The sequence below is a fragment of the Rhinichthys klamathensis genome, unplaced genomic scaffold, assembly GCF_029890125.1.
Source record: "Rhinichthys klamathensis goyatoka isolate OS25496 unplaced genomic scaffold, OSU_Roscu_1.1 h1tg000132l_1, whole genome shotgun sequence".
Lineage (NCBI taxonomy): Eukaryota > Metazoa > Chordata > Actinopteri > Cypriniformes > Leuciscidae > Rhinichthys > Rhinichthys klamathensis.
In genome coordinates this window covers 416,406-440,780 of record NW_026606667.1, presented here as the reverse complement: position 1 = coordinate 440,780, position 24,375 = coordinate 416,406, and the positions used below count along the sequence as shown (strand labels likewise).

The 24,375-nt window shown below is 38.9% G+C and overlaps 1 protein-coding gene across 1 annotated transcript in view; it reads left to right on the top strand.

Moving 5' to 3' along the window:
• Positions 1-24,375, top strand: part of LOC130089428 (astrotactin-2-like) — a 482,727-nt gene that overhangs the window by 446,217 nt on the left and 12,135 nt on the right. Inside the window, exon 20 of the mRNA XM_056256733.1 lies at positions 16,453-16,594. Coding sequence (XP_056112708.1) covers positions 16,453-16,594 — 142 coding nt within the window. The remainder of the gene's footprint in view (positions 1-16,452; positions 16,595-24,375) is intronic.

The following is a 24,375-nucleotide window of genomic DNA, read 5'->3' as shown; positions in this document are numbered from 1 at the left end:
TGATTGGTGGTTGAGTGCCGGAGAGCTTCTGACTGCCACAACATTAGGACAGACCATGTGATGCCAATTAGCTCATCTGGCATTTAAGTCTAAAAGTGCAAGGTTTCCAAAGGGCAAAGACAGTCGGACCAATTTAGTCCACATAACAACATGGAATTTGCTCTCGTTATCTAGTTGGGTGACGTTTTTTTGCTAGAGCTGATGTGGGTGTGGCCTTGGCTAAATCAGTCAAATTAAATATTATACGTTCTTATTTCAGTTTGAAATATATTAAAATTAACACATTTTGTCAGCCTGTCACTCACATGTGATCGACCAATAGCAAACCACAACCATTCAAACCTCCAATCATTTTTTGGACCAGTTCTTCACAATATCAAGATATTGCAAAATGATTCATAAATATGTTTTGTGAGGTAATACCTGAATTGACCGTTCGCAAAGACCCGCCCCCCTTAGTTACTGTCGCTACGTCCGACAAGCTACGCTGCTCTCTCTCTCACACACACACACACACACACACACACACCATGTTCTCACGCAGTGAAAAATACATCGCGGACTGACAACACGCTGGCAGACAGGACAGACCAGGTTACTTTTCGGTTACTTTTGATATTAAACAAAGTCTCACCTTTCAAATTTGGTCATTTTTTTAAAAGAAATTTAAACAATAAATACCGTTTTGTGGCTCTTTAATGTGTCGTGACAGATCGCTGTAGAGCATCAGTTAAAGCTGCTCGTGATCCGATCATCTCTTCCTTCTAGTTCATTTATAGCATCAAATAAACATGAATGAACATAAGAATGAATGTTGTTTTAACCGCGGAAAGCCGTCAGCACATTACGTTTTTCAAGTTCAAATCCTCCCATGTTAATCTACTAACTCTCCTGACTGCTTTGTCGGACAAAATGGCAGATGGCGAAGTATGATTGGTCAGATCACCTGTCAATCAAACTCCCTGAAGGGTCAATTAAGTTGTATTTATGATACGATATAGATGGCAGACCTTACGCACTTAGTAAGCAGTTTACATTTCAAACTCATCTGCCGTTCAGCAATTACAAAATACACCGGATATACTTTACCTATTAATTCATACAGTTGAGAAATTACAGATATTATTACAGACACTGGCAAATGCATCAAGTTACAGTATTTTTCTGTACTCTGTTATTACCCTGCTGCCACATTTCTTACAGTGTTGCTTTCCTCTCTTCTATTCTCAAGGATGAAGTAGGCCATCACGTTTGTTTTCCAGGTTTCCTCTCCTTCTTCTCCAGGGAGTGTTTAATCAATGCTTCTGTATCAAGCACACTGGCTCAGATTCTGTGGTCAGGCCCATTACAGGGACTGTGTCTCTGCTAATAAATTGAATGGACACAGTGATGTCAGATTAGCAAATGGCCTTTTAAAATGCAGAGCTGTGATCAGTCTCTCTCCATCTCTCTTTATACATCACAGTCTCTTGGACATAAAAAGGCCATCATGTACTTTTTTGACTCTGTCGGACTCGTCTCTAATTATCAGGATGACTAATGGCAGAAACTCCAGCTCTGTATTACCTTTTCAGATCAGACTGTTGATTGTGCGGTATGCAAAGATATCACGGTAATGCCAGAGGAAAAATATAATTCATTGCATTCGGAAACACTGTTCCTAAATGATCAAAAATGAACCTGGGATTTTGTTACACTCGTTCAATTCCTTTAAAAATCATCTTACATTTATTTATATTTATATTTTATTTATTAGTAAATAGAATTGTCATCAAATGTATAACACTTTCGTTAATGATTTAAACAGTGCATATATTTAATGAGTTAAAATATGTTAAAATTGCATTATGCATACAGGTAATACATATATGGATATGCATATGCATTATTTATGAATTGCATTATGCATACAGTAAATACATATTTGTATATGCATATGAGTTATTTATGGATTGCATTATGCATGCATACATAGTATGTTCATACTAATTATTCGAATCTAGATGGAAAATAAATAAGTATACCAATTTGCCCATTCTCCATCATTTTTGTTTTGGTTCTTGTTGTAAACTTTGGTGGATCCACTTCTTCTTCTATCCTTCCGAACGAATGTCCTGTAAACGACACGACTCAGTCCTGCCCTCTGATGCCTTGTAGAGTAAAGAAAAGCAATTGTGACACAAAAAAAGGAGTATACCCGTGCCTTTTTGGCACACGGAGGGATAATAAATTAATACATGATTAACTAACTGTATTTTTTCTATGTAACTTTCTGTAAAGCTGCTTTGAAACAATATGTATTGTCAAAATGCAAATAAATTTGATTTGATTTTGATTTGAATTTAATTGAATTGAATAATAACTGACACACACATATCCGGTCACGTGAACATGTCAGATCTGTGCACTAGCGCAGGTTAAAATCTCACACTTTAATAGTATTTTATAGCAGCTAACTTAATAAAACACTGAAACAGGATTACCTCAAAATGTACATCCGTATGCAAGTTTGAGGGACTTTATTTAAATTAAATACATACACCTCTTTACTTATGTCAGTGATTGTGCCATATTCCCCCCTTCTATGTAAAGCGCTTTGAGTGCCAAGAAAAGCACTATATAAATGTAATGAATTATTATTATCATTATTATTATTATTATTATATTGACGATCCCTTAGTTAATGTATAACATAGCCTATAAAGTATCAATAAAAAGTTGGAATAACATGATTTTCAAAATTATTTTAATGATAATATAAGAAATATGTGTCGTTTCCATTGCACTGTGAACTCTTCTGAACTTGCACTGATCTCAAGTGAGCGTAAAACCAGCGAATGTGTGCTGACATTAATGAGACAGAGAGCATTGCTTCAGGAGATGAAAGAAAGGCATCGTTGAGAACGAACGACCTGTGCTTTTCACTCCCAGCTATTGTTTCAGTTCTTACAGAAACATACGAGGGACTCGCGGATCCACTTTGATGCACTTTGGTGCCCTCGCTAGTGTTTTATCTGGAATCGTGTTTGCACTATAGCGATTCAACCGAATGGAAATGTGAATTTTAGCTAGTTCTTTTTTTGGCATTGAACCATATGATTACGATTACTTTTATTAGATTGGAGGCACATGTCATGGCCAACACATTTGGAAATGTGGGTTACACTTTATTTTAAGGTGTCATTGTTACAGTGTACATTTATACATTTAAGTACTGGATATTAATTAACAACATGTACTTACTATAGGGTTATGTAAGTATGCGTAATTTACTGTTATTACTATGGTAAGAACATGTAACAAGGACACAAGTGCTACCGAAATTTGTATATTGTTTGGGCAAATTGGTGGCTAATTTAAATGAATTAGTAAAATCATATTAATTCATTTTCATACGATCTGCCTAAGGTTAGGTTTAGGGGTGGAGCTTCATGTTTCGTTTTGTTTTCTGAAAAATGTACATTTCCTTTTTAAAATAGTTGCATTTTACCATGAGATCGGGCTGACATGGCAGAATAATTCTGTATTATGTTGGCACTGCAAAGCTTTTGCAACAGGAGGAAGATGCATGAGTCCAGATGCTTTAAATGACTTGAATAACTCCCATCATGGGATGAAGGGGATAAATGAGGAAAAATGCTTTTATTTTTTTATTTTTAGCCTCTCTCCTTCAATTCAGCATGATTTGCTTCATCCCTGCTTACTCGAGCAAGAGGTCACCTAACATCTGCGACAAGGTTTTAATCGCTGTGTTAACTCAACATCACGCAATATGTTTCTCCACTAGAATGTCTCTGCTAATCTCAACCGGCTGTTCGCGGTTCCTGTTTATATCGACAGACCCGTCTGATAGGTACCAGGCACTTAACAGAATCCTGGGAAGATCGCAGGTACTCCCGCGCAAACTCGGATGCCTCGGAAAGACCTCACATGCTGTAATAGAGCAGGTCATGCATTTCTGTACAAAGCGCTTCTTCCCACCTCCATCTTGTTTAAATCCAAACTGACTGAGGTTGGCACTGCCATTGCACTTTTTTACACAAAGCGTGTGTAACTATGTTGCAATCATTGTTTTGTTAGGATACACCCAAAAAACTGTCAAACTGTAATTCCTCAACTGAAAGAGTCAAATGTAAATCACATTTCTTACTCTCAAGACTTTCCATTCTTTTGGCACAGAGTAAGAATAAGTAAGTAACACTGAAAACGCAATGCTTTGAGTACGTTCACACACCCTTGCTTCATAGTACGATGTGTTGAGCATCAATCACTGCTTGTCACACACTTACGAGCCCCTCGGTTGGGTGGAACCATTGTGGTTGAGATCTCAAATGTCTAGTGAATGCAAAACAACTAAATTATTTTTTTTCCGGATACTTATTTGCCGGCAAACTATGACAAAAGACTACAAACTGTCATTTTCAAGAGGCAACTCGTGGTTAGATTGGATACCAAGACTGTTAACCTTGAACAGGATCATTTGTGTGAATACATTTCTATCATGATTTTTACCAATGGATATGTCAATGTTAATGTATTTGGTCTTGGCGGAATAGATCTGCTGTTGATTTATGGGAAAAATATATAAATGGCGAAATATGTAGATACGAGGTTTCAGCGACAATTTCCAATAATGAGTCCTTATACAGTACATCTCTTCTGATTGTGTCTGTTGCTGTAGTCACTTCACAATTGATGTCTTCTGGCAGTCTTGATTCTGAATCGACAAAGCTTAAAGGATTAGTTCACTTTTAAAAAAACTTTTGCTGATAATTTACTCACCCCCATGTCATCCAAGATGTCCATGTCTTTCTTTCTTCAGTCGAAAAGAAATTAAGGTTTTTGATGAAAACATTCCAGGATTTTTCTCCATATAATACACTTTGCTGGGCACCAAACGGTTCAAGGTCCAAAAGACAGTTTCAGTGCAAACTGTTCAAATGGCTTTAAACGACACCAGGCGATGCATAAGGGTCTTATCAAGCGAAACGATCGCTTATTTAAAAAAGAAATAACAAAGTTTAAGTTTTATAAGCTCAAATGCTCGCCTTGCTCTGTTCTGTGTGACTCTCCTGTTCGAACTCGTTCATCAAAATGAACGAATCTTGTTCCGAGTCAATTCGTTCATTTCGTTCGTTAAATGAACCAAATGACTCGAAAAAAGATTTGTTCATTTTGATGAACGAGTTCGAACAGGAGAGTCACGAACGTGCATCACAGAACAGAGCAAGGCGAGCATTTGACATTATTAAACTTAAACTTTGTTATTTCTTTTTTAAATGAGCGATCGTTTCGCTTGATAAGACCCTTATTCATCGTCTGGTGTCGTTTAAAGCCATTTGAACAGTTTGCACTGAAACTGTCTTTTGGACCTTGGACCGTTTGGTGCCCAGCAAAGTGCATTATATGGAGAAAAATCCTGGAATGTTTTCATCAAAAACCTTAATTTCTTTTCGACTGAAGAAAGAAAGACATGGACATCTTGGATGACATGGGGGTGAGTAAATTATCAGCAAAAGTTTTTTTTAAAGTGAACTAATCCTTTAAGTGCATTAACCTCTGACCTGATTTGCTTGATTCCTTCACTAGTTTATCTCACACTTTGTTTTCTCCTTGTGATTTTCAGTGTTAACACACTGGAAGCAGCTGTTGCTGACACAGCACTGATTCATACAGACACCTCAGATATAGCATGTGTAGCAGTGTACTCGCAGTTCTCGCACCCTGGTGATAAAGTTATGCCTCCTCTGCTGTAATGAATGAAAGCAGACGCTCGCATGGACATGGTGTTCCTGCCTGCCGAACCCCTGGCAAGGAGAGCGTGTTCACCAACAGGGGTTAGCTGAGGTAATGTCTGTCCTGCCAGGCTGTACTCGAGCACAGCTGGGGTATCGGTTTGGCTATGAATACAGAGAGAATGATGCACATGCTCAGTGCTCATATGGGGAGCACACAAAGACCTGGAAAAGGTCAAATGTGACCCTGGACCACAAAACCTGTCACTTGGGTCAATTATTTGAAATTGAGATCATATGAAAGCTGGATGAATAAGCTTTCAATTGATGCATGGTTAGGATATGACAATATATGGCCGAGATACAACTATTTGAAAATCTGGAATCTGAGGGTGCAAAAAAATCGAAACATTGAGAAAATCGCCTTTAAAGTTCTCCATTTATGTTCGCGATTGTGTGGCATTCACTCACAAAAATAAATGTTTTATATATTTACGGTAAGAAATTTACAAAATATCTTCATGGAACATTAATAAAATATTAAACATCGTATAAATTTTTAAATATTGTTGATTGATCGCGTTTAAAGTCTGTTTAGAGAGAACGCCGTCGTCTTAGTGGCCCCTAATGTAATAACAAATGATAATTTTGCGGGAAGTGAATCAATCAAAACCAACTTTAGCTGGAAATAACATTATTCAAAATCGCTATAAAGCCAAAACAATCTCTGTTACCGTAAATTGTATGTTTATCTCTGTAAAGCTGCTTTGAAACAATCTCCATTGTTAAAAGCGCTATATAAATGAAGATGACTTGACTTAATATCCTAATGATTTTTGGCATAAAAGAAAAATCTATAATTTTGACCTATACAATGTATTGTTGGCTATTGCCACAAATATACCCAAATACATATATTGTTCAATTTACAAATATACTTGTGACTGGTTTTGTGATCCAGGGTCACAAATGTGTCTTTGCTGGCTTGCAGGGCCAAAATTGTTGCATGAGGTTCAATACTATACCACAAAATCCTTATGTGGAGTGTGTCGGCCATCAGTCGACATTTGTTTACATGTGTATGTAAATATACTATGACGGAAAATATGTAGTGTAACACAACACTTTTTTTGAGGAGAGTGCTGATAGTGTCAATCCTGATCAACAGCTATTCTGTTTAGATTTCTTTTAGACTATTTACATGGTTGTCTAAAACCATGTTGATAATTGCAGTTTCTTGCTCTTTGAATTATCACTTAGACTGCAAAAATGTTCCGATGCAAATATTTCCCTGCAGATTCCAGGAGAAATGAATACTAGAGGCAGTAAAACACCAACAACTTTTGCTCCTTTTCATACAAATCATGAATACATGGGCAGATTATCGGTTAATAAAGACTTATTTTCGAGTTACAAGCTCAAAACACTTAGTGAACTAATATAGTAAACTAATATATTTGAAAGTTTGCATCAGATAATCAGCTCGATAAGTCTGTATTTTATGTACTACTTATGTAGTAAACTTGCTCTGAAGCTCACCTGGTGATGTGAAGCGCTCGAGTCCCGTGAGACAGGATGAAGCTAAAACTGCTTGGTATATCATCAGCAAATGTGTTTTTTCTCACGTTTGCTTTTGAACGTTATTCATTTTTAATCAGTTTATTATAAGGACATCCAAGCAACAACCCAGAGCACCCTAGCAACACCTTAGCAACCACATAGCAACACTCTACAACATAACAACACTCTAGCATCATGACGGAGAGTTTTGGATGGGTTATCGTCATTAACTCTTTCCCCGCCACTGTTATAGGGGGCGCTATTACACATCTTCTGAAAGAGTACTGAATCACAAGGATCAAAACACAGGCAAAAAAGGAAGCAAAAACGAGTGATAAAAGCATTTCTTATGCATGTTGTAGTCTTTGGGGGAAAAATGCGATTTTCTTGAATTTCTTGTTAATATATATATATATATCAACGAAACCTATAATAGTATATTAATGACATTATCAAATCTAGTATTTTTGTATTGTCTGAGCAGCCTCAAGCATAACCTTATAAACAGACTACATTTTAATAAAATTTATTTTATTTAATGGTTATTTATTTAAATATATATATATATATATAAGTTAAAAAGTGGATTTTACAATGTTTAAATGCAATTTGATTCCATGACATAATTTTTAAGAATATAAATATATGCATGTTAAAAATGTAAAAGTGCTTGAGCAAGCACAAACAAGGCTTTAATGTGCATGCATCGAGGGAAATAAAGTTTGTTCATTTTACAAATGAAAACACAAATCATATGATACTACTACAGTACACTCACTACAACTGCAATCTTGGCAGGAATTGTTCTATAAATCTAGCAGAACTACACCGGACATGTACTCATATTTGGTTCAGAAAAGAAAAAGAACAACAACACAAACCCGTGGTCTTTGTTCAAGAGCAGCCGGCTCTTCAGGCTCTTAAATTGTATAAACACGAGCTGTTATGATTTTACCGTATGTGTGGCCCTGGCCTGAATTATATGAAGACTTGGGAAGAATTTATGGAACATATCTGCAGTTATGTCCCGTTTGTTTGAACCCGTGCACCCAGAAGAGGCCACCTGTTTTGCGTTAAACGTTAATTGTACCGAAAGTGTTGCGTTGCGATGCCATTCACACAAGCCGGAGCTTCTCCCCAGCATGGGCCGAGATTAGCTAAGTGTAAAAAAAATTCAAAATATTAACAAAAACTATAACAGTATATAAGTGATACTAAAATAACGGTAACACTTTACAATAAGGTTCATTAGTTCAAATTATTTAACTTCCTTAGTTTACATGAACTAAGAATGACCAATACTTTACAGCATCTTAGTTAATATTAATTTCAACATTTACTAATATGATATTTAAATCAAAGGTATTTGTTTACATTAGTTAATGAACTGTTGAACTAACATGAACAAACTATGAACAGCTGGATTTTTATTAACTAACATTAACAAAGATGAATAAATACTGTAGCAAATGTATTGCTTATTGTTAGTTCATGTTAGTTAATATATATACTAATGTTAAAGCTGCAGTCCGTAACTTTTTTGGGTTAAAAATTATCCAAAATACATTTTTGAGCCAGTACATAACCAGCCAGTGTTCAAAACTCTCTGCTTGCCGAAGCTCGATTCAAAGCGTTAAGCTTGTAATAATGTTTTTAATTCCAGTGGTACTGGTGGATTTCCGCGGGAGATTCGAGCATGTCTTTGCGTCATTACGTCACATCTGTACACACACATCTATACACACACATCTGCACTCTGTACACACACATCTGCACTCTGTACACACACATCTGCACACACACATCTGCACGCACACATCTGTACACACACATCTGTACACACACATCTGTACACACACACATATCTGCACACACACATCTGTACACATAAAGAAGAGTCTCGGCTAGTCGCTATATTGCGAGTGAGGATGTCGGAGGTGGAGATTTATAGCCTTTTCTCACACTTGATATAATTAAACGTATTAATTTGATGGCGGATCCAGAAAGGTTTAAAATGTTTATGTCAGGTTATTATTATTTTTAGATATATTAAATAAGGGTTAGATGTCTGAGTGAAAATGTAATTATCATTAAAATTATTACTGTAATTGCCCTACAGTAAGCTTTATAGCCATTTCTGTCAAGATCATATTTTTAAAACACAGCTGAGCTGTGACGTCAGAAGAGGGAGACGTGCCAGAAAAGTTATTTTCAAGTATGGAGAGTTTTGAGTCTAAGGAGATCCAAAATCCCCCTCAAACCTACAATGGCCCACAGCCATACAATTTTGAGCCTCCCAGGCGTGAGACAGATGAGGAGCCAAACAGAAATTTAAATAATTCCTATCGAAGAAACATAAATATCTGGTGTGAAGAGAACCAGTGGAGAGTTGGTCAGGTGTCTTGGTAAGTAGGCTATAGGCATAACTTAGAGGTGGAACGGTACACGTATTCGTATTGAACCGAAACGGTACGGGCGTCACGGTTCGGTGCATGAATATACACGGAGAATACACGGTATAAAAACAAATAAAACTTGCGTGCAAATTAATTAATGCGGAACTACTGTTAGATACGCGGGTTATTTAGGGACACCTAATCTGTAGCTCCGCTTTAGCTCTGAAGCTCCGTGGCTATAATGAACAGGCTGCGATGTCAAGATTGCAATGCTGGAATATGTTGGTGTGTGTGTGTGTGTGTGTGTGTGTGTGTGTGTGTGTGTGAGAGAGAGAGAGAGAGAGAGAGAGAGAGAGAGAGAGAGAGAGAGAGAGAGAGAGAGAGAGAGAGAGAGAGAGAGAGAGAGAGAGAGAGAGAGAGAGAGAGAGAGAGAGAGAGAGAGAGAGAGAGAGAGAGAGAGAGAGAGAGAGAGAGAGAGAGGCGCGGGCGCGATCGAACAGTGGAAACATAAAAACTGGAAGAAATGGGCGCTGCAAATGACCAAAGTCTTGGATACCGAAGCAGCACTGAAGTCAGCGCGTTTGGTCCGAACAAAGTTGACCCAGGCACACAACACAGACCTGCTTTTTGGGAAAAAGTGGACTCTGTGACCGGTTTTAACGGTGTTTTTGCACCCAGCACAAACGCACTAATTCACCATCGTGAAAATACGCCTGCGTATACCTAACTAACTACCTAACTTAAATAAATAAATAAATAAATAAATGTCCTAATCACTAAATCTCTCGCTCTATCACTCGTACTATTATCAACACAGCTCACAAACTCACTTTCTCCACGACCTGGGGAGACGTCTCCCTCTTATGACGTCAAGCGATTCGTTTGGGCGGAGGAGCAGTTTTAAGTGAGTACTGAAAATAAACTTTTTCATCTTATATTCTGCCTTTAGGTATCGAAAAACATACAAAACAATACATCAACTTGTCAAACGTATATTTCCCCTATTTTGTGTTAATCATAATTACAAATTGAACCTGACATACACACTTTAAACGACAATCACCAGTGACAACAGATTCACCCGCTGTAAAATGCAAAAGACTTCGGACTGAGAGTTTGGAAAAACAGACTGCAACCGGCCCATGCGAAAACAAGGATGAATATCGGAAGGGCTTTAAATGTAGTCAAGCAATGCTGATGTTGTTAACATTAACAATTTGAGAACAAAGTATAATTTGCACGGTTTGATGATGTGATATGATAAGCGATCGTTAGATGTAATCAGCGTGATTTACTGCAATGCTTTTTTCCCCTTAGTTGGTCAGAACAAAAGTGGATGTTATTTACTTGTTCAGACATTTTCCGGTGAAAACTCTTTATGTTGGTCATACTTCCAAAGAGTACCTGTGATTCTGAATGCCAGTATCCACACCAGCGGCGACTGACAACCACACATTTCACATTGTGTTCATCCACGCTGTGCCGTGCCGAGGCACAACCCACGTAAAGTTGATAATTCCGCGAATAACTGCAATTGCAGATTTCGAACAGAGATGGCGACAAAGAGGACAAACTACGGACTGCAGCTTTAACTGATGAACCTTATTGTAAAGTGTTGCCAAAATAACACTACAAATCACTTCCATTTAAAATCACCGCCTTGCATGCATTTTAAATAGGGCTGTCAGTTAAACGCGTTATTAACGGCGTTAACGCAAACCCATTTTAACGGCGTTAATTTTTTTAACGTGCGATTAACGGTCTTTTTGGCCTAGCAAACTTTGTCGTTTTTTTCACATGCTTTTGCAACAGGACGCGGCGCTGCGCTATGAAACCCATTCATTTCAATGGCTTGCGCCGCGCGAGGAGGTTTTGTTGCTTCGTCGACCAAAGCGCAAGTGGATCCAGCTAGACCGGAAACAAAACAAAAGCCACGACGCCGCACACACTCGTTTGGGTCTGCGATCCGGCCAAATAGTTGGTTAACGTTACGTTTTGAGTGGATGACGAGCGCGAGACGCTGAAATGGATGCCAATAAGATTCTGAATGGAAAGTTTACTTTTAAAAAGTTGCCAAATGGTTCCATTGACGAGACCAAAGTGATCTGTGTGTTTTGTCGTTGTGAACTGAGCTATCGTCATTGCAGCACGTCCAGTCTGAAATACCACTTGATGATGACACACACACACACACACACACAGCTGATGCGAATTCTCCGCCCCCTCGTCAATATCAGGACCTCGTCAGTATTTCTTTCACCCTTTTATTGATGGACAGTGTTACATTGTGTGAGAGATTATTTGCTCCAAGTGAGAATGTTAGTGTGAATTTGAACACAGTATATGCCAATGTTGTTTTCAATAAAAAAAACATTTGCACAAAGCAAGCCGATCCACTTTTCCATGTTGATAAGAGCGTTAAAATGAGAAAAAATAATGGGACAAAAAGAAATCAAGAGACATTTAGAATCGATAAAAATGTGCGATTAATTGCGAGTTAACTATGACATTAATGTGATTAATCGCGATTAAATATTTTAATCGTTTGACAGCACTAATTTTAAAATCACGTTAAATAAGATATCAAGCCAGTCGGGGACACCATCTGAGACCTGTTCAGTTTGTTTCCTCGCACTATTAGCAGTGACAAGAGGTCAAGAAGTGCTTAAGATTGACTATCTATATTACGCCGCCTGGCCCTCGGTCCATTTCCCTCACATTGACACAAATATGCAAGGAATGCACGAGCGGAGCCAGATTTCGCAGGCCCCCTGACAGCTTCGAGTCGAGAGAATGTGCAAAAGAGAGGCTTTGATAGGTACGACAGAAGGCCGGGGGAAAGAAAACTCAGTTTGATGTTTGATGTTTCTGCATGAGGTTTGGCTGGAAACGCTATCTTTGTATGTTTTGATAATCAGAATAAATCAATGGGCCAGTCCGTGACTGGGAAGCAGGAAAGCGGCCACCCGTGGGCTGTTTCAGGGGTTTGCTAGTAATTATCACATACTCCAACAATCCTAAAGGGGAAAAACAGTAAAAAAGAAGTCAACAAGACTCTATGCCCACGTCCCAAATGATCAGCCACATCTGCTTTCATACTCAAGACCCGGACAAATTACTGTAGAACTGAAACGCTCGTGCTATATCTGACACGACTTGTATTTATACAGTGGAACGATTACCGTTCCGACTGAGAATCTGCTAGATCTGACATTGAGTTTTTTTCAGAACCGTGGAACCTCAATGTAAATCTCAGGTCTTCGATGCACGTGTTCGGCATATAAACCTCTCTGCCGCTACTCTTCCGTTCACTGCACACAGCTCTCACGGATCCCACGGGCTCGTGTGCGTGGACATCAAACTTGCATGGCTTGCATGTTGTTGGATGCGATGTGGGCAGGCATCAGGAGGTTTGACACAAGCCGTCCTCCATATGGCGCCAACTGAAAATACCTGGCATTTTAAAATACTTATGTTACCTGACTTGACGTTCTTGTGACTTCATGCATGGCAATGTCACACTGAAGTTTTACTAGCTGTCATTTGGCTATAAAATGGCCAAAACTACATGGTTTAAAAGGAATATTTCACCCTTAAATGAAAATAAAGTCATAATTTACTCACCCTGGTGTTGTTCTAATGCCATACGGCCTTCTTTCTTTTTCATACCACTAAAGAAAATGATTTATGATCTTAAAAACGATGCAAAAGTGTCAAAGAATGATTCCATGTGACGGGTGTCGTATATTGCAAGTGTTCTCGAGGTATATGATTGGGTTTGGTAAAAAAAAAAAATATTGAAGGAAAATCCTAACTTTGGCCGTTGATCTTCTGTGCACGTTCACGAGACTTTATTAGCGCTGCAGTTCACTCCGACTCGCCCAGAAAAACACACAAATTGTGAGAAATCAAGATTAATAAAAACACAACATGAAATATAATCCATGTGCCTTCTTTTCTGAGGTGAATATATCCGTTGTGTCCGTCGCAACAAGAAGTTATCGCGTTCACGTCTTGTGATCTGACAACCGTTGTATTCCATATCACAAGTACATGTTATCAGTTCATATTAATCAGTACTTCAATTTTGAATTACACTGTAACAAGGATGCCTTAAAATAAAGTGTTACCCTCTTTTGCATGTAATGTTTGGCATATACAGTACATAGGACAACATTAAGGATGATATGGAATGAATTAATAATCAAGTTAATCAATTAATTGCTTCCAGAGAACATTTTGAAATGTGTTTATGTACGAGTGCTCCAGATTAGATCTCGCTTAACTGATTTGTTTTTAAGGCATGGAGTCTAAAATGTGCGTTTTTTGCTAATGTTTAGTTTTGTCCCTTATATGTTAGATAAGTGTAGTGTTTTTAGTTGCAGCCCTACAGCAGTCGATATTTCCCTGTCATTACGACATCCCTCGACCTTTTGGCATTTGCCACACAGGAATATTTCCTATGCTTTGTTTTGATGGTCGGCTTCAAGCGAAGCGTAGGAGAAACGTTGTATCATGTTGAACATAAGCAGCGTGGGCCTCCTGGACGAGAGGAAACTATGCATGAATTTCAGGGCATTCCATCACTGGGATTATTCAACACGGATCTTTTGTGGTTGCCATGCCATTGTTTCCCATTTCATGAATGTCAAGTTTGCAAATTATACAGAACATGGGGGCCACAAAGTGAAAGCAATGGGTTTTGAGACCTTATAAAAAGACGTCTTGGCTTGGGCACTCTTGAGGTGTTGGAATGTGAGCGGGAAGCTTCCCTTATATACAATGTGCTTTCTGGGAAAATGGCTAAATCATTCGTTCGTTCAGTCCCCCTTTTCTAGACTTTCCCTCTGTTGCCCATTTTTTACGCTCCCCCTGGGACGCACAACCCAGACACGTTTTGCCGTTTTGATATGTATTTTGGAACGTGTTAAAAACTGATGTGAGCCTACGACGCATGTTCGTCTAGCTCCAGAGTTGCTAAAATTGGAGGTGTCAAATGTTGTTTTTACTGCTTGCTCTTTTCTTGTCAGCTTTGCCTCTTAGGTCGTGCTGGGAACTGGGTTTAGAAACTGCCTGTGTATTATTTTCCTAAAAGCTGACTTGAATGTTTTCTGGAAACTAGTATTTGCAGAAAAAATGTCATGCACTACATGCATGTCTTTTCCTTTCAGGTCTAATATATGCAATCCTTACATTTCCTCCAGGATTATAGGGACAGTTAATCAAAAAATTAACATACATTATGATTTTTTATTTACTGATTTTCAAAAACGTAGGCAAATGTTTGGGGAGCATATTCACACTTCTTGTTTCCTAAAATTAAAACAGAAAATATGAACTAATTCAAATATTAATAAAAAACGATAATAGTGTATCAATGATACTTCAATAACACTGGTCACTGGTCACGGCAGGCCTAAACTTGCCATGGTAACAGCACACTAAGATAAATATTGTCTTATTTATTATCATTATCAACAGAATAAAAATAAAAATCCTAGAAAATATCAAGATCTGATTTTTCACCCATACCACACCCCCCTATTTTGTAGCTGTGGTCACTATTAACTTTCCCCGCCAGTGTTTTTTTTATTTTTTTATTTTTTTAAGAAGCCAGCATATTTGATCATTTTCACAAAAATCCCATGGCTTAAGTGTGAATATTTTATTGTATGAATATCTGAACATGCATTACATTAAAAGAAGGAACAGACACTGTGCTTTAAAAAAATATTCTAGCTTCATACATATTTTTTTTTTATCAATACTTAAATGTGGGTACGTTTTTGAATGTGAAGCAAAAGTTTTAACAGAAAGCTGTTTATAATTGTGTTTTTGTCAAAGACTTCACCCGGATTATTAAAACGATGATCAAAACACAGATGGAGAAGATCGAGTCCATCAACACCTCTAAAGCTTCACAGTCCCGTTGATCCTGGGTCGACATTTCATTCAGTAACATTAGGCAGTTTTGATGTTTAGGCTCAATCCCAATTCACCCCTTGGCCCTACCCCTTGTTTTCGAGTGTACCCCTTGGCCCTTAAAAACAGAGTTACAAGGGCCAAGGGGTTGAAATATTCCCCTACGAAATGGAACAACCCTTCATGAACCCGATACGTCATCAGTCGTCGGCGATGGCTCTGCCGTTACGGAGTTTTTACAGGATTTCTCCATGACAACGACTGACCATCAGCGCAGCTGCTCTTAACTTTGAGGAAACATGATGCTTATAACGTTCCTTCCTCGAAATGTATGTCTTTTCTGTTTCGGAAAGGTAATTTATTATACAATTTCTTAATTTAAATGACTATATCATTATTATAAGAGTAAATAAAGTGCACGGTGGTGTCATCTGCAGCTAAATTTAAATGTTTAATCGTTTGTGAAGCCATCTCGCCGGTGATTCGCGATGTATTCTGCGAACTTTCTCGTAGTCCTCCGTTTGGAGTGTGCCTCTGAAAAATCTCAGTTTCGAGGGCTATGTAGCCCTACCCCTCTATCTAAACAAGAATCAAGTACCCCTTGACGGGTAGGGCCAAGGTTGTAGGGGCAAGGGGTGAATTGGGATTGAGCCTTAATGTTTAATGATTGTGTTATTTCACATGTGCATAAGCAATGATTCTAACGCTTGTTTCTGCGGCTTCTTCACATTAAGTTGTGGTAACAGGTCCCCTGAATTACTTTAGAGTGAGTGCTGAATTGTCATTTTTGGATAAACTCGTCCTATATTAACGTGAACGTCCCTCTTGTGTTTTTTCAGGAGAGGTTTTAAGCCTCATGGACGATCTTTTCTCGGGTCTGGGCTCCTCGTGTGTGGTAGCGGGACGGCGAAGCGGAGAACATCCTCACAGTATCATCTACTCTCTCGTCTTCAAGTGCCTGGAGCCCGACAGCCTTTATAGGTAAGAGCCACAGCGAGCCACTGAGATTCAAAAAGTCCTCTAGCTCTTCATTTCAATGAGAACTTCTAATGATCTGTCTGTTCACACCGAACGCGAATTTAATTATTTGCGCGAGTAGATTACATACAAAGTCAATGCAAAGACACGAATAGACGCACCATTGGCGCCGGGCGTCGCAAATGACGCGAATTGGGCGATGCGTTTACCGCAAGTTTAAATATTTGAACTCGAGCGGAAGATTCGCATGACGCTTTGTTGCGCCAGCCAATCAACGAAGAGCTAATTGATACGTCCGATCTATCACTGTTGTCGAAAATGGAGGAGATGCTAATTGTTGCCGTCTGTGGGTACCTTGAAATATACGATACTACGTCGTATGTTTACAGACACCGGGCAAAAAAGGAAATAGCTTGGAGAAAAATAAGCGAGGAAGTTGGACTACCTGAGTGATGAAAATATACACCGATGGTGCTGTGAACCCAGAGAACCCGACGGCGGCGTTTGGCTTTGGCGTAGGTATTTGGGACTTCCACAACAAGTACAGAGCAGCAATATCTTTTATTTCAAACATGACGGAAACGTATGCCAGAAAGAAATTGTTTTGTTGTTTTTTTATTCACGAGTGACGCGGACGCGCGAATGGATTCAAAATGTCCAAGCGTCTAACGCCGCCTTCACACTGGCAGTTGAAATCATCTCCGATATGGCTCCGAAACGACCGGAAGTCATTCATTTCCTATGGAGATTCGCAGACCGCATGCGAATGGGTCCGAAACGGGTCCGACCGAGTGCGGTGCGAAGAAAATCGTGTCCGTTGGTCATCCGGATGCGTTCAAAAAATTGAACTCTTGCGAAAAGCTACGGACGGTTCCTATCCGACAATTTCAGCGGAAGTTAGCGTTGCTATGATACTGATAAACAAACCTGAATTCTTATCGTTAAAAAATCATTATTTATTTTATTAAAAGTTAAGTTGTCATGTAATTTTTTAATTTCATGATTTGCTAACGTTATTAGGGCAGTTAATACAATTAAATTGAAGGCAGACATCGAACTAAATATGATATAGTGGGATACATTATACCACTATATCACATTTTTTAGCCGACCTGACATGTCAACGTCCTGAGCAACTTTCCTCACGCAGCAGCCTTCCTATTAATATCTATATAACCCTCATCAGAGAGATCATACAGAACTGACAGAATCAAACTTTCTAATCTCTCCGCCATTTTTGTTCTACCCGCTTCCGACGCTTTTCACTGTGTAGTACGACGTCCGTTGGGGGCGTATTGCGTATTACGGAGCTGATTTCAACTGCCAGTGTGAAGGCGGCGTAAAGCCTTGTTTATACTCGACGCGTCCGCACGAGCGCGAGTCTCCGCTGACTGCGCGCGCACCTCTCCAAACGGACAAGGCGTTTATAGAGCTGGTAAGTCCCGCCCCTTCCTCTAACCCCGCTGGACCTCTAGGTTGAAAAATCGTCAATGCAAGTGAATGAGAGAAAATAATTATTTTCTAATCCCGTTTGAATTTTGCAATGAATGTGAACATATGTTGTCTGTGAATTTTTTATATGATGTTTCGTGTAAAGAATGCTACAATTTAGCGGGTAGAATTTTCATACGGTTAGACTTTGTGTGAGAGCACTTTGTGGACTACAACTCTTCGCTGCTTTCGACGCGTTTGATATACGTCACCACCACTAGCACACGGATCCCGCTAAACATGCCTTTGTTTGAATGGTGACATTTGGGTACAAAACACACAGGCATCTCGATCTAATCCTTAGATTATCGCACCGTGATTTGTGGAGGGAAAATGTGTTATGCGGTGACGTCACATATGCGACGTGTAGTCTTTCTCGTTATGTCTATTCCACAACTGCTAGCCAAAGAATCATACAATATACTGTCAAACTCGTTACATGAGAAATTATATAAAAAATTCACAGACAACATATGTTCACATTCATGGCACAATTCAAACGGGATCAGAAAATAATTATTTTCTCTCATTCACTTGCATTGACGCTTTTTCAACCTAGAGGTCCACTTGGAGTTTTACGGATGGGCGGGACTTACCAGCTCTATACTTGACGCGCTCGCCGTTGAGCTATTCTGTGAAACGACAGGGGGCGACTCGGAGTAATTCTCCTCTAAACCACCAGGAATCAGCAGTGAAGAAGTAGTTTGTCGTTTATTAGTAGTTTATTAATTGCTGATTCATATAAAAAGAGTAATAAATGCAGTAGGTTTATTGTACTTTCACTGCATGTAAACTAGTTAAACAACTGAAGCCTTATTGAAGAGTGTTTAAACCTTAATTTCATCAGCAGGGCTTACTTCTGCTATTGTAGGCTTATTTTGTAAATATAAGCAGTTACTTTAGACAAGTGCAAACTGGGTGCTTGATGCAAATGTGTTCCTATTCACAAAATGAGAGGCTTTTATGGTCGCCCATCAATGCAAATGTCTCTGTGTATAGAAGGATCATAAACATCCTGGTACAGACGTACCAGTTCGGCCAGATTCGGCTCGAAGTCGTTCATCTTCGGATGCGGCACCGCGCGCGATGTTACAAAAAGTGCCGTGCACACCGCCAGGCGAAATGGGGTCTTGCGCACCCAACGCGCACGACCGCCCACACCGCAATGACGTCATTTTTGCCGCGCGCACCTTCGCGCTCTTGCGGACGCGTCGAGTATAAACAAGGCTTAACTAGACGCGATAGACGCGTCTATTTGGGGTCATTAGTATTTGACGCTCTATTCGCGTTCAGTGTAAACACACCATTATACTTGCCACAGTATATTGTGAATACGCTATATCCCCTTTCACACAGCGCGTTGATACCGGGAAATTGCCAGAACGTCTTCTGTGTGAACGCAAACACGACCCGGGATTGATGCCGGGTTGGGGACCGAGGAACATTGGCGTGGTCAGTCCCGGAGCGCGCGCTGTTTGAACAAAAGCCGTAATCAATGGCGTCGTAATGATGACCCTAATCGTTCGCCAGCGTTAATGATCGAATCAGAGAAAAAAATGCACAAATCGCAGCTCATAAGCAAACTTAAAGGAGAACTCCGGCACAAAATGAACCTTTGGTCTAATTACACATTGTTACCTATTCAACCGTTATCTGAGATTTGTTTCAGCGCACTTGGATCGGCGTTCGTAGATCGACTGGTAAAGACTCTTTTTCAAAGATGGCTTCTGCCTGTATACGCGAAGTTGACTGTATGTTTAAAATATCTTCTTATTAAACTGTCTGGACACTGACAAAGTTCTCAATGCTTCGGTTTGAAGGTAGGGACCCTCATTATGCTGCCGTGTTAGTGTGGGGCTATTTTCAGCCTTTTTAGTGGTATTAACAAGCAATTTTTATTTGTCATTACACTATGCCCAATATACTAGCGTTATACTAGCTTTATAGGCTAAACTGTTTTTAGAGATAAAACTATTTACATTCGATAATCATGAAAACAAATCTCAGATAACGGTTGACTAGGTAACAATGTGTAATTAGACCAAAGGTTCATTTTGCGCCGGAGTTCTCCTTTAAGACGCATTACATGTCACATCGATGTCACGTGTCTACGGGATTTGTACGGGTTGTGTGTGAACCCAAAATCCCTGGCAGTGTGAATGAACCAAAATCAAACAAACCCGGGTCACTTTATCGGTGTATTTTCCGGAATCTCTGTGTGAAATGGGCTTATATTGTCTTGGCGGTGTAAAACTGTGTTTTTGATGCAAAGTAACATTATTTTGCCATGATCATATTTGAGGGTTACACTTTACTTTGATGGTCCACTTTAGACATTAGACATTCTACCGACTATAAACCTGAACTCGTATCAAACCATGACCCCAAAACTGAGGTATGTACCGAACTGTGACTTCTGTGTTCGGTTACACCCCTACTTTATTTTGATGCTCCACAACAGATATTCTACTGTACTGACTATATATAAGTAACTTTGCAACTACATGTCAACTAACTCTCATTAGACTCTTAGTGGACTAGTAGACTAGGGTTCGGGTTAGTAGAATAAGTTGACATGTACTTATGGCTTTTGTTAATTAAAATGATTTTATAAAGAAAGGTGATATTGAGGACAACTGATTACAGATTAATACAATATTACAAAGAAAACCTGTTTGGTTTTAAAGAGTTTGATTAGTAAAATAAAAAATATTAATAATGTAAACATGTAAGACATGTCAATGAATGCAGCTGTAATGCATGTTAGGAATCAGCACAAATGTGATATATTCAGTCTGGTTTCTTTGGAAGGACACATCCTTCCAACACCGACTTAATGGTCCAAAGACCTCCGGCAAGTAAATTGGTGTGGTTTGGATTTTGTAATTTAAGTTTGCTAAGTGTGGTATTTCTGTAAGTTGTGTTTATAGAGCTCTTTTCGAAGAGGATCCAGACAGCTAATAAAATGGCCTTTTCTTTGTTGGTTGTTTAGGTCTCTCGTGACAAGACGTGTCAGAACATGGTTTATTTATCATTCATCAATGTCAAATTTAATTGCGTCGCCTTCTTATAGTCTTTATATTAAGGGGGTTAAAGAACACTTTGTACCTTTTAGTTATTTCATAATGTTGTGTGATATTCCGTCTTTTTGCCACCTTGGTTCCTAACCAATCTTTCCCAGGCCTTTGGGTTTCATTTCAAGGAATCGTTTACCCAGAAATGAGCATTTTGTCATCATTTACTCTCCCTCAACAATAGATATACGTTTGTTTTCATCATGTCAGCTCTTTTCCCTACTGACTTCCAAAACCAAGCTCCAAAAATCATTAAAAAAATTGAAAGTCTCATAAAAATGTAACTTAGCCATACTTGTACGTTACATTTATTCATTTAGCAGATGCTTTTATCCATGGACTACTTTTGCTGCACAGAGATAGCATAAATGCATTTACAAAAAAATGGCTATTGCGCAATTAAAATTTACATTTTAAATGAAAGAATCAATATAGTTACCTGAAGTGCAGTAAAAAAATATATAATTTAATTTATAATGATAAATTATGCCTTCCATCTTGACATGTCTTTGGCTGCACTGAACCAACCGACTAGATTCAATTGCACAAATTTATGGCTTGCAATTTTGTCAGCATAAGGAGAATTTGGTATTTAGTCGTCACTAATCAGACCAAGATCTCAAAACAGGTTAAGTTTGAAAAATTGCTTAACAATCAACCTAAATGAGCAGCGTAGCATAGTTGACTCATGGGAGGAGGTTAGTGGTGAAACTCTGAGAACAGACCCTGAAAGCACGATTCTTCAAAGGTCAGAATAAATCATGGCCACTGACACAGCGAAGCATGATAAACCTGGTATGACCCATACCATGGCGTGAATTATGAGATGCCTGAATTATGCATGTGCTCTCCAAGGTTCAGGGTCCAAAGCTCTGTTTAGCTGTAGACTTGCTCGTTGTAAGGACAAACCCATTCATAAACTATATCTTAAGTACATCTATCTTCTGTCCTCATCTCCTCAACCACGTTTGATTGGTGTTCTGGTATATTTCACAGGAAGAGTTGAAAACAAACCCTTCAAACTGAAGGAAATATCTGTTGTTTTAGCTACTAATGTTTTTGATGCCTGGAAGGCAACCCATTACGAGAACACTGACTACAAGATCTTTAAATGCTTCCATTAAACCGGATTTCTGTTTCCTAAATAGCTGATATTAAGATTAGCATACAAATGAGGTTCACTATGAGCATTTTACTTCCAAAAGTATTTTCTTAAATGTGTCTGTGCTTCAGAATAGCCACATGTTTGAGCAACGAGATCAGCCCAGATGCATATGTTCAACCCCAAAACAAACTCCTAAAAGCCACATGTCCTCTAGCAATGATTTAATGTGAAAATATCATCTCAGAGTTAATTCTTTTTGGTGAAAACACATAAGAAAAGCTTTTAGGTATCACTGAAAAGCTTCCATCCACAGTGATATTCAGCAAACTTTCAAATTTGACACTATCAGATGAGAACGATATTTAAAATGAATTGAGCTCATAAATTACATTAACCATCGATACTGTTATTGAACTGAACTGAATCAACATTGACCTGAATTGAGCTCATAAATGACGTTAACTTTGAACCATCGACGCTATTATTGAACTGAACTGAATCAATATAGACCTGAATTGAGCTCATAAATGACATTAACCATCGATACTGTTATTGAACTGAACTGAATCAACATTGACCTGAATTGAGCTCATAAATTACATTAACCATCGATACTGTTATTGAACTGAACTGAATCAACATTGACCTGAATTGAGCTCATAAATGACATTAACCATCGATACTGTTATTGAACTGAACTGAATCAACATTGACCTGAATTGAGCTGAATAATCACTGTGAGCTGCTTTACTGCTGTCTATTGCTGTTAAGCTCCTTTGAAACAATCTGAATTGTATAAAGCGCTATAGAAATTAATGTGACCTGACTTGGCACACCAGCGTCTGTAATTGTCGTGACATCTTGTTTGTTCTCGAGATTAAATTGTGAGCAAATGGCGAGTTTTGCTGAAGTCTACGGGAAACCGCTATCCATCTATCTTACGTGCCTTTGAAAATATCTCAACAGTGTCTCAATCTGTGCTCAGATTTGCCAAAAGCAACTCATTTAACGGCTGAACTATAGGTGCCAGAAATCAAAACAGCCATGAGCTGAGAAAAGCCAAACATACAGGAGTAACCAGAGAATGGTGAAACTGAAGTGAGAAAAAGACAGATGTAGAGTGTGTCAGCCGGGCAGAAGAAGAGAGACAGAGAGAAAGAGAGCGAGGGATCGTTCCTGAGGGGCGAAGGGGAATGTGTTTTGACATTCCCAGCGATGAGCCAGACCACTTCGCCTTTGTTCTCCTGGGTGATCTTTATCACTGCCAATTGTTCGCAGAGTTCCTCAGACTTGGATTTAAATGGCATGTGACATCCAGAGAGAGAAGCAAAGATAAGAAACATGAATAAAACTAAAGCATCAAAAAATGGCGTTTAAAAAAAAGTCTATAGAGCTGCACACCATTTAGATACAGTCTTACAGATAACGGTTCTTTATTCGCATCGAAGGACCCAAAAATAACCTTTTACATCAATTTCCATTGAACAAACGTGTCTTTATAGTGGAAAATGGTTCTTTAAGGCTCGTTCACAGCTATGACGATAACTACATTATACCGTCCACACCAGCGCACGCTAAAACACTGTTTATTATAAGTTTGTGCTGCAGTTTTGTCACCGGCTGCTTTAATGATGATTGGTGGATGGATTCTAAAGGATAAAGAATGTATTCTGATTGGCTCGTTTATCGTTTTGAAAGTGGTTCCAATTGACCGTTCGCAAAGACCGGCCCCCCCTTAGTTACTGTCGCTATGTCCGACAAGCTACGCTGCTCTCACACACACACACACACACACACACCATGTTCTCACGCAGTGAAAAATACATTGCGGACTGACAACACGCTGACAGACAGGACAGACCAGGTTACTTTTCGGTTACTTTTGATATTAAACAAAGTCTCACCTTTCAAATTTGGTCATTTTTTTAAAAGAAATTTAAACAATAAATACCGTTTTGTGGCTCTTTAATGTGTCATGACAGATCGCTGTAGAGCATCAGTTAAAGCTGCTCGTGATCCGATCATCTCTTCCTTCTAGTTCATTTATAGCATCAAATAATGTTGTTTTGACCGCGGAAAGCCGTCTGTACATTACGTTTTTCAAGTTCAAATCC